This window comes from Silene latifolia, chromosome 7 (genome assembly GCF_048544455.1).
Source record: "Silene latifolia isolate original U9 population chromosome 7, ASM4854445v1, whole genome shotgun sequence".
Taxonomy (NCBI): domain Eukaryota; kingdom Viridiplantae; phylum Streptophyta; class Magnoliopsida; order Caryophyllales; family Caryophyllaceae; genus Silene; species Silene latifolia.
The window spans coordinates 118,144,441-118,160,548 of record NC_133532.1 but is presented as its reverse complement, the minus strand read 5'-3'; the positions used below and the strand labels follow the sequence as shown (position 1 = coordinate 118,160,548).

Genomic DNA, 16,108 nt, shown 5'->3' with positions numbered 1-16,108 from the left:
ATTTGGACTTGCAAACAGAGCAAGTCATCTCTATACCATGTTTGGTTAACTTGCCTGGTTTTTTATGGTCCTCAAATGGGTCACTAATTGACACATGTAAGACCTTAGATATGCTTCTCTTTTATACATGTCATGCACATAATCCTCTGCCTCACATGATATATCAAAGATAGCTGCCACACCATGAAAACATGGGATACCAATGAGATCCTATTTTCTACATGTACAAGTCCTTGCCTCTATGTAAACAGTGAAGGCTTCTATACCATATGTTACCTGGAAGAGGGTTGTACAAGATAAAGGATTAGGATAGAAGAGGAGAAAAATGAAGGATTTAAGGGGTTAACAGTGGGCCCTATGTACAATAACCTGCTACATCAGGTTTTAAATACATTAATTCTATTCAAAACGAAGTTGTCTAATTGTTAAGTATATTGATAGTTAAAACATAGTCTAGTGTATTTTGAGCAGTACAGTAATAGTTCAGAGTACTGTGGAGACCCTTGCGGCCATAAACCATGGATGACGTCCATGTCTCCTATATCATGAGTAGATAGTAAGGGTTTGAGTTCTTGTACAGCTCAACGAACAAGTACTTTTCTTACTTTACACTCATACGTCCGGCTCCAAAACCCCAACAATCGGCCCTGCAAACCCTGCGCTCGACTCTGAAAACCTTGCGCCCGACCACCTGAATCGTAACTCCAAAGCGATCGGCCCTCAGAATCGTAACTCCAAGAGATCGGACTGAATCGTAACTCCAGCGATCGGACTGAATCGTAACTCCAAAGCGATCGGCCAGAATCAGAACTCCAGCGATCGGCCCCCGCAACCACAACAAACGGATTTTCGATCCCTACGCTCTGCCCTGCAATCTCAACAAGAAAGCCTCGTAAGAAAAAAGAATATTCATTGCAAGTACTTGTCTGACTCTACACCCATGCGTCCAGATCTACAACATCAATAATCGGGCCTACAAACCCTAAGCCCAACCCTACAACTCCAACAATCGGCTCTGCAACTCCAACAACCGGCCCTTCAACCCTAACAACCGGCTTTTCCTCCCTACGCTCGGCCCTGCAATCTCAACAAAGAGGCCCCGTAAGAAAAAAGAATTTTCATTGTTTGTATATATATTGTCGAAGTAACTTTATGTTATGTATGTATATTGCCACATTATTATACATTTAACACAATTTACTAAAGTTTGCCACGATTATTAGAATTTTATCATAACCATTGTTATGTTTATTTATGTTTTGCCACGACTATGGTTATTGACTTATTTTTGTTGTTGTAGTCGTTATTTTTAGGGTTTTTTATAACTATTACCTTTGTACTACACCGTTTTAAGAACTACTACTGAAATAATTTTCATTTAAAAATTACTGCCTGTTTGATTTTTTTTTTTTAAACACGCCAACAATCTCATATAGACCCAATAAAATACAATCTTAGCCATTATTTTTTGAACTTCCATCTTTTAAATTGTAAATTTTATCACTTAACCACTACCAACACTATTGTTTGCCAATTATTTTGGGGCAAAATCACTTTAACCTAGCTCCATCTAATTCACCTATCTAATATAATCAATATAAAAAGTTACTTAAACTAAATTAACTGGTTTAAGTGATAAAATTTACAATTTAAGATGGAAATTGAGCTTAAGACATGCTTTACAGTTATCCTTTTCCGTGTTAGTTGCAGTCGTAGTCATTCCGTCATTAATAGCTCTTTTTTCGTGCTTCAAAATTCAAAAATAAAAAATTCGAAAGTTATTTAGTTAAAATTTTTGAACTTTTCTGGAGATGATTATACACATTATTTATACGCTTCCGCTAAAAATTTACAACCCTAACTACAAATCCTTGTTCCGTTTTATCATGCACCCTTCATTATCGAATAAACCAAACATATGAGCATAGATTCGTTGCTAATATAAAATACCACCACAATTACCACATTAAATGAAAAAGAGTACGGAGTATATTATACGTATACTCCCTCTTTCCTAATCAACAATTTATGTTTACGTTATTTCGTGGAGAGGAAATAAATCAAACGTAAACTATTGAATGGGTTGGAAGTATCCCCTTATACTACTAAGAGAATAAAAATTCTCTTAATTTTTCCTCCAAAAAGCATCTATTTAAATAAGAAAATAAGTAAAATTTTCTTTCATTATTTTTTTATGTTTTTAATGAATACATTCTTATAATTAAACTGTAATATTTTAATTAAGTTCATAATTATGATTTTTCATTAAAATAAAATAAAACTGGTATTAATTATTAAACTATACACTATAAGTTGCTAAATTTTTCAGTAATACAATAATTTTTACGGTAGATAATAACTTGACACATACTTACTATTAGCTTTGTGATAAAAACAAATTCATTAAAAACAATTCACGGCTTAACTTAATTCTCTTTGATTAATTTTTCATTTTTATTTTGTTTCATATATCAAAATATAATGGAGTGAAATATTAAATATTAATGAGGTGCAAATTTATAAAAAATAAATATAATACACTAAAAAAAAACTCAAAATACCGCACATCATTGGGCGGGATCTATAGTAGTTATTAATTATCGGGTAAACAAAAGTTGTTAGTTTATTTGGTAGCTCTAGTAGGAAATACCTGTTAAGCTCTGTTTGTTAAAACTAGCTGAAAAAGTAACTAAAATCTGAAAAGGTAACTGAAAATTGAAAAGCTAACAAAAAACTGAAAAGGTAGCTGATAAGGTAACTAAAAAATACGAGCTAATAAAGTAACTGATTATATGAAAAATGTTTGGCAAACTAGCTGAAAATGAAGCTGATTTTTGGTAAATGACTAATGAATAAAGAATAGATATAGTAATTAGAGTTGTTGATTTTTTAGGAGAGAGAAATTAATAAAAAATTAATGAAACTTACCAAAAAAAAAGGGAAGAGGCAAGATAATCAAACTTATGTGAAAAAAGAAAAAAAAAAGATAATAGAAAACTGGAGGGGGTATTTGTTTTTATAGATTGTAGGGATAAAAACTGGAAAATAACTTATTTCAAATACCTAAAATCTCAAATGCTACTCTGATAGCTTATTTAACCAGATAATATACTTGCCAAACACTTTCAAAAAAAATCAAGTAGCTGAAATATTGGTCAAATAAGCTACCTGAACTGTCTTGTCAAACAGAGCCTTAAGCCTTCAACACAAATTCTTATTTGTGACGGAAAGTTTGTAACGGGTTAAATTAAATATACATTGATAGATAAACTCAATAAAGACAAATCATTACTACTTAGAGTCCTAGACACTAAGATTTTTGTCTTATTTACTCATGTGGGTAAAATTTGACCTGGCATAAGGGAGATTGTAATACTCCACTGAACCGAAAACGTTATTCGGGTGGGGTACCTCCTTGAATAGGTCCATTGATAGATTTAAAATCTGACTAGTGCTTAAAGGGATTATAAGTACTACTCATATCAACAAAGTACACTTTCTTTTCTGGTTATCCATGCAAACGAACTCCACAGTTAAGCGCGTTTGCCTGAGAGTAGTCTTATGATGGGTGACCCCTGGGAAGGTTTCCGGGATGTGCATGATTGAGGATAAATTGCGCTGGAAAGGATCCGTGTTGATCTGTGGGCCATGTACACAGCCTAACGAGCTACCGTGTATAATCGCTCCCGACCCAAGATTTGGGCCGGGGTGTTACAGCGACTTATTGAACCTTCAATATGTTGCGGATACATTTTAGAAAAATCAATTTGTCGGACATTGTAATTCAGTTTTTGGGATTTCTCACTTGTACCCCTTAACTTTTTCGTTTTCTCAAGTACCCCTCGTTTTTCACAAAAAAAAAAAAAATAAAAAAAAAAATAAAATAACAGTAACTCTGTGGTACAAGTTCAGGAAGCGGTAATTTTTTTCAAACCAATTATCTCGTAAAGGCCCTGAATTTGAAAAAAAAAAAATCACCGCTTTCTGAACTCCTAGCCGATAGTTATGGTTGGTCAAAATTTTTTTAAGGAAAAATTACAATTTACCACCTCTTATTTTCCGTATTTTACAATTTACCACCACGTATTTTGTTTATTAAAACTAACCACCTACATTTTAGTGTATACATCCCATCTCCCACCGTATTTCATTCCCGATCATTGTTTTACTTAATTCCCGACTCACTGAGTAAGTAAACTATCATATGCCCAAAGTACCCTTCGTATACACTCGTAACGACCCAACCCCACGAAATAAGTAAACCATAAACACCTCACCGGTCACCACATCTCCAACCACCAATCATCAGCCATCACATATTTCCTCCCATCCCTCAAACCACCTCGACAGCTCGACCACCCTAACACAGCCGATCACCCACAAGCACCGTACACACCCATCACGAATCACCCTGCCCTCACCAATAAATCTGGCCATTGGAAATCACCCTTACCTCGCCGCCACCACCCACCACCTCATACTTCACTACTAAATACTAATCACACAATGACAAAGGAAATCAGGCCGCCACCACCAAAACTGCCGGAAATAACCACCTCATCAATTGAAAACCCTAAATATGTAAAACTTATGAATTAAAATTGGTGGGATCCATTCCCAATAAGAAGCAATAATCTTACGCACTCAAAATAATATACCAATCCCAGCCCAAAAACAATTTTCAACGATACCGCCACGAAGATTGGGGCCCACGTTTGGGTGACATAGTGCCGGAGGTGATGACGCGATTAACCCGTAGATTATTAAGAGGAATAAGAGGATTGAGATGGGAAACTTGGTGAATAATGCAATCAAGTAACATTTGTTTTCTCTCTGATGCTCCCATGGTGCTGATTTTGTACTGTTAAGTTGCAATCGATCATGTTGTATGTTCATTTGATGGAAATTTGGGATTTAGGGTTTGTGATTTAGGGATGTGATGTTTGATTTGGGAGTGAATTTGCCAAGGGGATTTTTTTTTTTGTTTATATGGGGTTTTGACAGTTGCAATCTTGGTTGATATGTTGCTTTAGGTGGTGGTCAACGGTGTTGGGAGGGAGGGTAGTGGTTGTTTATTGGTTGAGATGGAGTTGGGGTGGTTGTTGCTTTGTAAGCTTGGAGTGTAAGGGAGGTTATTAGGACATAACAAGAGCCTTATGGTCATTTCATTGTTTATTCACTTAACGAGTCGGGAATTAAGTAAAACTATTATCGGGATTGAAATACGGTGGGAGATCGGATATATACAAGGGAATGTAGGTGGTTAGTTGTAATAAACAAAATACGTGGTGGAAAATTGTAAAATAGTGAGAATACTAGGTGGTAAATTGTAATTTTCACTTTTTTTAATGAATAAACTTTGGCTAACCATAATTTCCGACTAGGACGTCAGTGATTATTTTAAACTGAAAGCTCGTAAAAACTATTAATTTGAAAAAAAAGTATCGTATTCTGAACTTGTAGTCGAGAGTTATTTATAACCATCTTCGAAATTAAATATTTTGTTTAGTTGGTTAAAGACGATGAAGTACCTCAAGTGCAATAGGTGGAAACCATTAAACAATTGACAACATTTAAATGAAATCATCATAATACTAAGAGAATAGAAATTCTCAAATATTTTTTCTCTTTAAAAGAAATCTCGCTAAATATGGAAATATGTCTTTCTTTCATTATTTTTTTTATATAATATTTTAAATATTATATAATTTTTTTTAAACTCTGAATTGTAATCATTTAATTAAAGTAAAACAAAACTGATATAAATCTTAAAATTCTAAATTCCTAAATCTTTTATTAGTCTTATTATTATATCGGATTTTCTAATATGTGCCCTAAGGGCACATGTTAATAAGTTAATTGGAGAAAGTTTGTTGAGAATATTTCCCTTATTATATATAAGAGAATGACTTAACATATAACTACCTGTATATAAAATCTATAAAAATATTATTAAGTTCACAACAAAAAAAAATCAAGAAAATTATTTGATAAAATGTATAAATGGAATCATTAATCATTAATCTAAAACAATACAATACACATTTCATGATTTCACTCAATTCTCTTGATTAATTTTCAAGTTCATTTTTTTTCTCATCTCCCTGAACTAAAAGAATAAGTCTTACTCTAAGTTTTCCCGCTCAACTATTTTAATAAGGATTTGGGCTCTATTTATTGTTAATTTATCATTATTTTAAAAGTTGAGTCTTACATCTGATTTATATGATTTTAATATTATATCATGTATTAGTCTACATATGAAACATGATTGCACATTTGCACTACAACAAATCGCTAGTCCGTAATTAATAACATTTCGTATAGGTCGTTTTGTAATAATATATTTAATGTAAATTTTATAAATATGAAAATTCATATATTCTCCGCTAAATGTTTTACGTAATTTTAATTGACATTGTTTATGAAGATATTCACAAAGAGTTTTAGCTTCTAATATTACATACAAAATTACAAACTTAACAATAAATATATTCTCCTACTTTAACTTAATATCTCTTATCCATGGTGCATAAATGTTTAAATTCACTTTAAATTTATATTTTTATTTGCTAAGCTCTCTAAAATCCCGATCTAAAAAAATCTTGCATTTATGCACGAGATTTACACTAGTTGTCTATTATACTCTCCATCTCGACCGTTTCTAATTTCTATACATATGACTTATTTTTAAATCAAATGTATGAAATTGATTGGAATTAAGAGAGTCGTTATTTTTTAACTTGGCAATTGGGTTTAAGATTTTATTTTTTTACTCAAAAAAGGACAAATAGTATTTAAAAACAACTCATAATGTTAAAGTCAATGTAATACTATCTCCATTTCTTTATATATGACATTTTGCATTAATGAGGTAAACCTTTGACTTTAATATTTACAAAAATATATTTGTTCAAAAAATATAAAAATGGTACCATTATATTCCTAGAAAAACTCTTTCATATGAGTATACATATCATAATATTTATTCTTATATTTTAAGAGATATTGAAGAAAAAAGAGAGTGTCTCAGAATGTAAGAAAGTCATATGTAAAAAAAACAGAGGAAGTACAAAATAAGATTGTGAAAGAAAAATGTTGCCTAGCTGATCAAGAGTCAGTAGTTATGGACCTTACTATAGTGTTTGGAGTGGTTGCAAATTATTTACAGAAAACAACTTTGATGAACTACCATAACTTAGGTACACATCGGTCTGAAATCGGAATCGATGATTTTACCATATCCTAGAGTAAAACCGTTGTACAATAAAATAAATTATCTGCCAACCGTTCACAAATCTAGCAGCTTATGGCCAGCTATGCAATGGAACAGCCATGTGTCGTGTGCCACTCTCGCTCCACTTGAACTCGCGAGAGCTTCTGCATCAGATCGCCTGCGCTCTAGTGTCAAATGCTTTCTGCTGGGTTGGCACTTGTCAGCAAGCTCAGCATAAATAATAAGAGTTGATGTCACTGAAGAACAGGATGCAGATATCTCAGTGTCTTCTGCAATGGGCTTCCGGTGAAGTATAGTTCCTCCAGCAGTAGTAGCAAGATCTTGTAAATACCTCATATATGAAGGCTCAAAATCGCCTGTTAAATAGAACTTGAACCCGGAAAAGAGCTTTGGTTCCTGTAAAATTATTGTACACAGGAAACAGTTAGTTAACGTAGCGAAGAACGTCAAGAAATATAAAACAATGAACTAAGCTAAGGGAAGACATTAGGACAGTTTTCAGTTAACCAGTAACCAGAAAACTAGACATTACTGAACTAGCTGAGTTTGATGTTCAGTTTTCGAGTAACAGGAGTAACATAGCATAAGCTGGATTCATTCAAATAGATTTTCTTTCAAATTAACTTTAAAAACAGTGGAACCACAGTTACGAGTTATGACAAATAAAGTTGGCTTCATAAGTTTGTTTGTAAGATAGACAACCAGTTCAAGAAAAGATCACAGAAAGCAATGTTAAATGAGTGGTTAAAAGTTTTAACCAAGTCAGATGACTCGAGAATAAAGGAATGTAATCGCAAAATGACCCCAGTGTCTCCAAATGACATAACACACAAGGTTCAGAAGACTCCAGAGTCCAGAAGATGAAGAAATGAAACAAAGATTAACTCATCATATTAAGAGGCTCGGCTCCATAAAAATCTATGTGTCCGTCAAAGTTAAACTTTAGCCTTACTCAATGAGTCACTGTTGTATATAAGAACATCTCAATTTGCCAGGTACGAAAAAGATGATGTTTGTACCTTGTTTAGAAGCCTTAATCTTCCTAGATAAGGACCATTCTGTATGCCATAGATGTCACAGGTGATTTCATAGGGAGTCTCTTCGACTAGTTTTGAAGCCTTCATGCAAGCCTGAACCCCTGCAAATGCAACAAATATTGGCATTAGTTATGTATAGAAATTTATCAGACTTGGTTTAGGCACATTAATAGTGCAGATAAATTTAGGTATATAGGAACATTTACTGACATTTGATGCTCAAAATCCATTTCCCTTCAAGGATTCCTTTTAGAACTTTGAAGGTTCTTTTACATGCTCCATTTTCGATTGTCGATGCAATAACGTGGGTCACAGTTGGATTCCAATTAGCTGATAAAGCAACTCCAGATGATTTGGCGAGCTCGGAAACAGCTTCCTGCACATCCAGATCTTATTAGTTATTAGGGTGAAAATTTCAATTTATGCAAGTGTTGATGCTTGAATAAAGTTTAGCAAACGGTTTCTATTCCACCTTTTCCTCAGTCGACAGAGCCGAACCACAGAGAACTAGTTTCTCGGATGACCGACCACAGCTCCATCTACTATTTGAACATTTGACAGAAATTTGTGGCTGTTCATGGAGAAGTTTACTGCAAATAGACAAAGTTATTATATTTCACTGTAAATTTTACTGAAATCATCCAAATTCCAACCTGCAAATTTTCAGCAGAATACCATACCCATTAACATTGTATTTTCCACTTTTAACTTGAGGCACTTGAGATATGGACATTTCACAGGGCAACTTTGATGAGACGTGAAGAGAGCATAATATGACAAAATGTTCCTGTTGAGGAGTGACAAACACAAACAGTGAGTGTTGGAGCAAATTCGTAGCAAATATTCTTAAGCAAAACTGTAACCGAGTATCAAATATTCCACTTACGGTATCCCATCGACATTCTCGAAGCTTTTTGGCACAAGGGACATGGAAACTTTTGCGGCAACTCTTTTCATAGCAGCCCAGAGCAGCTCCTTTCATACCACACAAAGAGCACTTAATTCTGCGGCTTCTTGCCAATTCCTCTTCAAGGTTGACAGCAATATCACCTTCAAAATAAACATTTGGAGCCCTGTATAGCCAAATGGTAAAAAAGAGAGATAACATAATCAGAATATCAGATTACAAATCTCCTCGTCACAGAATCAAATTTTACCTTAGATTCGCTTACGTAATGAGACCAATGATCTTAAACTAGCAAGAGTTGCACAAATCAATTTGAGGACAGATAATAAGATTTTAAAAAAGTCTATAAGAACCATTAAGTTCTACTATTCCATACTGCACGTCAGGGGGATTTTGGGTATTGACGACCAATACAGAAGAGGTAGACAATGCAAATTAAACCTATTATTATTGTACCACTAGCCAAATTACTTTCAGCTACCTATGATAAACGTATTTGAGGATAGAACAGTGTCACCCATGTAACCACGTTGGTCTTACTCTAACGCACAGCTTTATGCTTCTGAATTCTGACATTTTCAAAATAAGCTAATGCTAAAAACCAGAACTATTTGGTCAATAGTGTTTATAGGCAAAACCTTAATATAGTCACTACTCAAAAGCTAACAAGTGGTGCTTATAAAACTAAGCCACTAATCAGGAAGAACGTAAAATGGAAACAACAAAACATACCACTCAGTGCAATTTTTGTGTGAATGAATAACAGTCTCTCCACTATGAGATGCTGGAACTCGCTTGCCTTGAACATAATGAAGCATCTCACCAGAAGCCTGAAGAAATTACTTTGTCATTCAAGTGCTTCATGGCATGTTAAAGTATCCAGCACGTAAAATGTATATTAGGGAGGTAACTACACTACAGCTTAAGACAGTACCTTCGTTTCTTCAGTTTTAAGACAGAAAGCACACTGTGTGGAACTGGCATTACATTTTCGCAAAGTTGGCATGTCTGTATCAAGATGACCCTTTCCAGTCTTCATGAGAACGCTTTTGGTCGCATCAGCCATTTTTTCTTGTAAATTATTTTTGGTACCAGTTGTTTCTTCAATCTTAGATTTAACCTGTTCAATGGATCTTTTCGTTTTCAGACTTGACCTCTCACTAAAACTGCTTGGTTCTCCGACAGACTTTTCATGCAATGAATTGGACTTGGAAGTTGACACTCCACTCCTTTTATCTTGAGAAGCAATTACTTCACCATTAATATCAGCCTTGGATAGTTTTTGCTTCTGCCTACTTGTTTTAACCAGGTCGCTTTGATGACTTTTCTTGATTCTCTTGGAATTACCTCTTGCAATATCGAAAGTGTTCAGCTCACTAGGGCCTCTTTCACCTTCTAAGAAGGCATACAAATTGGAGACATCCACCCCATCAGCATTATCTGACAGCAATATGTCTGGTGATTGAAATGATCTTGATTTTGAAACACCTACTGCCTTTGAACTGCCATGAGCAGAATTATTTTTAGATTTCTGACCTTGCTCAGTGTCACCATTGGTTGAATTAGAACCACCATCTGTCTTTGAATGTTTGTCCACGTTTATCTTTTGACGCTTATTTTGGTTTCTTTTGCTTCCTTTAGTTCCTCTTTTCTGAGGATTTTTAGATTCATTTTGGCTATGATCGATGCTTCCATGCCAAGAGTTAGGTTTGAATTTATCGCTCTTTTCATGGGGACTAATGTTGTCCAACTGCTTTGCAGTGACTTCTTGGTCTATATCAGCAGCAGTTGAGGGTAATTCAAGTCCATTTTCTAACATTCCATCACATGCGTCCTGGTCCTCAACCTGCACCCAGTATTACCAAATCAAATCAAGTCAAAAATGAGTAAAGAATAAAATAAATAAAGGTTCACAGGGTGCTGGACACAATGATTATTGCAAATTTGAAATCATCAGCCATGTAGCAAGAGTGCATGACAATTCAGTCGACATTTACCTGCATCTTTGATGGACTTAGGCAAAGTTCAGGAGAACATGGTCTTTGTGTCCATTCAAACATCTCACTGTCAAAAAGCTCAACATTAACACATTTTCTGATCGGTGCCTGCAAAAAAGAATATATCATCTAGATACTCTATAGTATAGCAAAGACATATGCTAAAAACTGAACATCAATCTGTGGCAAGATGAAGCGAAATTATGGACAACTGGGAGTCATTTGACATGCTGAAAAAACTAAAAGACAACAGGGAAACAACTGTTGCAAATTTGATCCTTCTGGCAGTTTGAGACACTATGCAAAAAACACCCATTAGAATAGTGAAGTTGACAGCACCAGTTAAGGAAGAGCAGTGAGTCTTGCAAATGACGGTCTCATAGATGCTATGAGACCAACCTAAATACTCATATAATCCTCTTTTCAGTAATAGGATGAATGGGTTGGTCTAACAAGTAAGAGCATCTCACATAAGCTTCTGTGAACGAATACTTACTTTTGGTGATATCTTGGCGGGTAGATCATCGTCTGAATCCTTAATATCACTAAAAGAAGGAATATTTGCAGGGGTGCATGTCAACTGATACTCGTCAGTATGCTGGCTCGACTTTTCTGCATCATCATCACGCAACCAAAAAAAAGGTGCAAGGCCAGCGCTTTCGTTTCCAATTGAAAGTGGCTGCTCACTGGGTGGCCTCACAATTTTGTTTACAACTTTTTTGCTTCTCTGATTTTTCTCAAGTTCTTCTTTTGCTTGTCTAAGTGGAGTGTCAGTGCTTGGAGACTCTGGCACCTGAATCCTTTTATTCATGGAGAATGAAGATTTTCCACGACTGCGAGCTGAATTCTTTGCTTTTGATTTAGACCTTTTGGAAGTTTCTCCCTTTTGATGATGACTTTTCGTCAATGGGACTTCTTCATCAGTACTCCCCTTGATTGGATTTAGGTCACCATCAGTCTTTCTTAGAGCATCTGCCAAAGAAATACACACTTTGCATTAATCCATCAGCAAATACATGCATACACACTTTGTGTAGAATAGTCAGGGTTATCTTCTTGATAAAAAGAAAATGTTAGACTAGATGCCTCATCAATTATAGATATTTCAAACAGAAATTTCTTTTAACTGACCCTAAATCATTTTGTGCACCACTCATCATGGTTCTGTTACATGGACATTTTGACTGTAGAAGTACATTAGAGAATTCAATTATTTCACTGAAACAATATACTCCCTCCATCCCAGTCATCTGTTTACCTATTCCATTTTTGGGTGTCTAATTCATTTGTTTACTTTTCGATTTTGGCAATGCTTTTGAGGGGTAATTTGATCACCCACCCTTATTTTACTTGTCATCCAATAACACTAGCTATAAATGGTCTCCTCCTTCCTTGGTCTTTGAGCCAAAAGTAAAGTTAAACAAATGGCCAGGAAGGAGGGAGTACATCACAGATTCACAGAATAAAAATACACTTAACCTGCAAAGTACAGTAAATAACAAGACTCATCAAGATGTCCGCTAAAATAATACAAGTTCCAAACGGAACACAATGCCAGAGATGTAAAATGTCAATGGTGTTCCTACACTCTTTCAAATTAAATCAAATTTTGTATACATACTCCTTTACCAAATCCGCTGAATGATTTATAGGTATTGCCTTATGACAGCTACAAAAATCCATAAGACTCAATCTAACAACACAAGCAAATTGATCATGGGATACTGATAATCAATATCTTGATATGATACATCTTGTACATCAATAGTGAGATTTTTGTATGACTTGACTCAGAGAAAGAAATTTGAGAACAGGCGTTTCTTATAGCAAAAGACAGGGTACATCCAACATCCCCACACTCCATCATAACGTTCGCAAAAACAAAAAAACTTCGAGGCATTGTGTTGTTAGATGGAGCAACCAAAAGCAAGACTGTAAAACAAGATTAAAATAAAATGTCTAGAGACTTCTCAGTCTTGAAAATGTAAGGGTGAGCTTGTTCGGCCGTAATCCCAATTACAATGTGATGGGAGCTCTACTAGTAGAGACAAACACAAACAAGACGTGATAGGAGATTATTGATTTGGTTGGAGTTATTGGAGATACCCCGCGTTAAAATATAACATGCATTGCCCGCTTAATCTTGTATTAATACAATTAGACTAACTTCCTTGTGAACCCAACCTCCCCTCCATTTATTGTGTCGAAAACATGAGTAGTTAATGTGATAACTCAACTTTAAATATGCTCTTCCCTACTGAATACACTTTGCACACTATTCCCATTATTATGAATTTTTTGCAGAAATTCAATATTACCTAGTTTGCTTGTGGATTCATCTTGCGCAGGTAGGGGAATTCCTGAAGCAACTTCCATGCTTTTGTATATGTTCACTAGGTTGTCCATGTGTGGTGCAGGCCGAACTTCTGCAGAACAGCAAGTTTTTTATCAATAAAAGCAGCAACACTAATAGGATATTATACAACACACACATCAATTAAAACTGTTTAGTATTAAGCCGGCTGTTCCACATGTCGAAATTAATATCAATGAATTCATAGATTTCTCAAACAGATGAGCTCACATACTTTATGGTTTTCCTAAAATCCCTACTCTCCCCATCCTATGCTTGAAAGGACCAGAGACATAGCAACAGATGCAAGTCGATACAACCAGAATAAAAAAAAAAAGAAAAAAGAAAAGAAAAGAAAAGAAAGTTTGTTCAGTTTCAGCACCAGTTCTAAACAGCTGAAGCCTAGCACGTATATTTCAACAGCTCCACTAACCTTTCATCCCAGGAAGAAATGATTCTGCAACTTTATTTTGCATCTATTGTCCTTATTTTGCAGCCCAAATTAGGGAATCAATTTTAACCAGTGAGATCAATTATCAGAATATCCGACCACCAATCAAATGGCAGAAAAGCTGCCCTATCCCATCAATACATTCATAACAATTTGGTACCAAGAGCTTGAAACATGTCAAACTGAGCTGTGATCTCTAAGACTCTTTTCCTATCAAGTCAGTGGCATTGCCTTATTTTATTCATAGCTACATACTATTAACAATTACCATCAAGAAAGGCCATTTCTTTCACATCGCTCACTCCAAATACGTCAGTAACATCTTTACACTTCCAACGTAGAAACAAGAAAAGATCCACAGAATATGACTAAACTTGAACTTCCAACAATATTAAGCACCTTGAACACCGCAGACATTCATGAATGGGTTAATGTGTCAAATTGTTTCACTTTCACATGGCTACACCAGCAAGGCAGCAATCATCACCATTGGTATCTATCATTGCCAAGTATCGACATTTGAACAGGTAACAGCAATAATACCATAGTGCCTCATAGGTTCACAGGAAGGGGTCGGACGTTCATACTTTTATGCATGACTTTAATACCCCAAATTCTACTACCTTCAATTCTTTGGAATTACCCAACATTTTAAGATTTGTAAGGTGTATTTTAATCACATGCTGCAATTCCTAAGAATCGGAGGTTGTACAGTAGCAATCATCACCTAGGTATAGTGTATAAGTGTATTCAAGATATTTTACCTAAATTCAGTTAAAATGAAGCTCAATTGAAACCCATGAATCTATCTATCATCACCTAGTGTATAGGAGCCGTGCATCGCAAATTTGAATGATAAACAATTATTACTCCAAACCTAAGCATACATTACTAACAACAAATCTACAATAATCAAACCAATTATTAAAATTAGGGCAAAATATAACAGTAAATCAATTAAAGAAGTGTAAGCATACCTCGGCGTTGAAATGGCACTTTGCAAACCGGACAATTTGATCCAGATTTCATAGATTTATAAATACACGAACTGAAATTGATTACAACCAATATCAATCAATCGAATCAACACTGAACAAAATAATCAACAAATAAAACACAGAAAAAAAAACACAAATTGAAAGAGAGGGAAATTAGGGTTTACTTGCAGAAAACATGGTTACAAGTTAGTGATACAGCAGATTCCAGCAAACTTAAGCTGCAAAACAAAAGACGGAACCGAAGAAAACCAGGACTTCAAATTAGGGTGCGAAAATTTCCAGAGAAATTACTGTTATTGTTACTTCCTCCGTCCTAAACAAACGATCAGGACAGAGGGAGGGAGTGTAAGGTAAACTAGAAAAAAGAATCAGAACTAAAGGCGTCGCTGGTGGCAGCCTTAGTTCCGTCTCAATCATTTGTTTACATTTTATATTCTTTGTAAGGGGCGTTTTAATTGAAGGTAAGCAAATGATTGGGACGGATGGAGTAACGAAATGAGGGAAGGAGGAGGATACTTACCAGATGGGGCAGTTGAGTTCTCGGCATAATTTCTCGAGATAAGAAATATTCGCCATAATAATTAAGGTGTGTTGAGGAAGAAATGTTGGAAGATGTTGTGGAAGTGTGAGAGGTGGTAGTGAGGAAGTAATTGGGATAAATGAAGAAGACTAGGAGGAAGATTGTCGAGGAAGTTGGTGGGAAACTTGAAATTATTTTGAAAATAAAAATAAAATTTTGCGCCCCGCCAAACGTTTTGTCTTACTGGTCAAAATCCAAAGGGGTTGGCCATAATAGCCCATAGGGATGAGAGGATGATCCAATTCCGCAAGCCCGCTAACTTGGCCTGATCCAGTCTAACTCATTCCCGGGTTTTCAATTTTCCCCCACTTACTAGATCCGAAAAATTCTACTTCTACAACCTAAAGCTCGGGAGTCGGGACTAGAACTGGCAAAATTGACTCGGCAGAACCCAAAGCCGACCTAACTCGACGACTACTGACTCGATCCCAAACTCGACTCGGCGCAATATTGACTCGATAAATTGATGATCTGACTATTATAAAGTATGATCTAAATGGAAGCGAGTTAGGTTATTCTTGATAAAGCTGAGTTAATAACAAAGTAAC

General features: G+C 35.3%; 1 protein-coding gene across 1 annotated transcript; it reads right to left on the bottom strand.

Annotated features, from left to right (window-relative positions):
• Positions 1-7,082: 7,082 nt before the first annotated feature.
• On the bottom strand, positions 7,083-15,645 carry LOC141592724 (protein BREAST CANCER SUSCEPTIBILITY 1 homolog). The gene is made up of 14 exons (XM_074413506.1): positions 15,501-15,645; positions 15,145-15,198; positions 14,960-15,030; positions 13,497-13,604; positions 11,675-12,150; positions 11,179-11,286; positions 10,116-11,027; positions 9,914-10,011; positions 9,161-9,347; positions 8,955-9,061; positions 8,747-8,864; positions 8,485-8,650; positions 8,257-8,375; positions 7,083-7,633 (listed from the first exon to the last, which is right to left on the bottom strand). Exons 1-14 carry the CDS (start codon positions 15,554-15,556, stop codon positions 7,292-7,294), a joined length of 2,922 nt encoding a protein of 973 aa, XP_074269607.1. The 5' UTR covers positions 15,557-15,645; the 3' UTR covers positions 7,083-7,291.
• Positions 15,646-16,108: the final 463 nt, after the last annotated feature.

What these genes read in the sequence shown, in the direction of transcription:
- LOC141592724 (XM_074413506.1), bottom strand. Translation starts at nt 15,556, where the DNA reads ATGGCGAATATTTCTTATCTCGAGAAATTATGCCGAGAACTCAACTGC. An exon ending in GGAAAATACAATGTTAATGG is followed by an intron (nt 8,865 to 8,954) that starts GTATGGTATTCT and finishes GTCTATTTGCAG; the next exon opens with TAAACTTCTCCATGAACAGC. An exon ending in GATTAAGGCTTCTAAACAAG is followed by an intron (nt 7,634 to 8,256) that starts GTACAAACATCA and finishes ATAATTTTACAG; the next exon opens with GAACCAAAGCTCTTTTCCGG.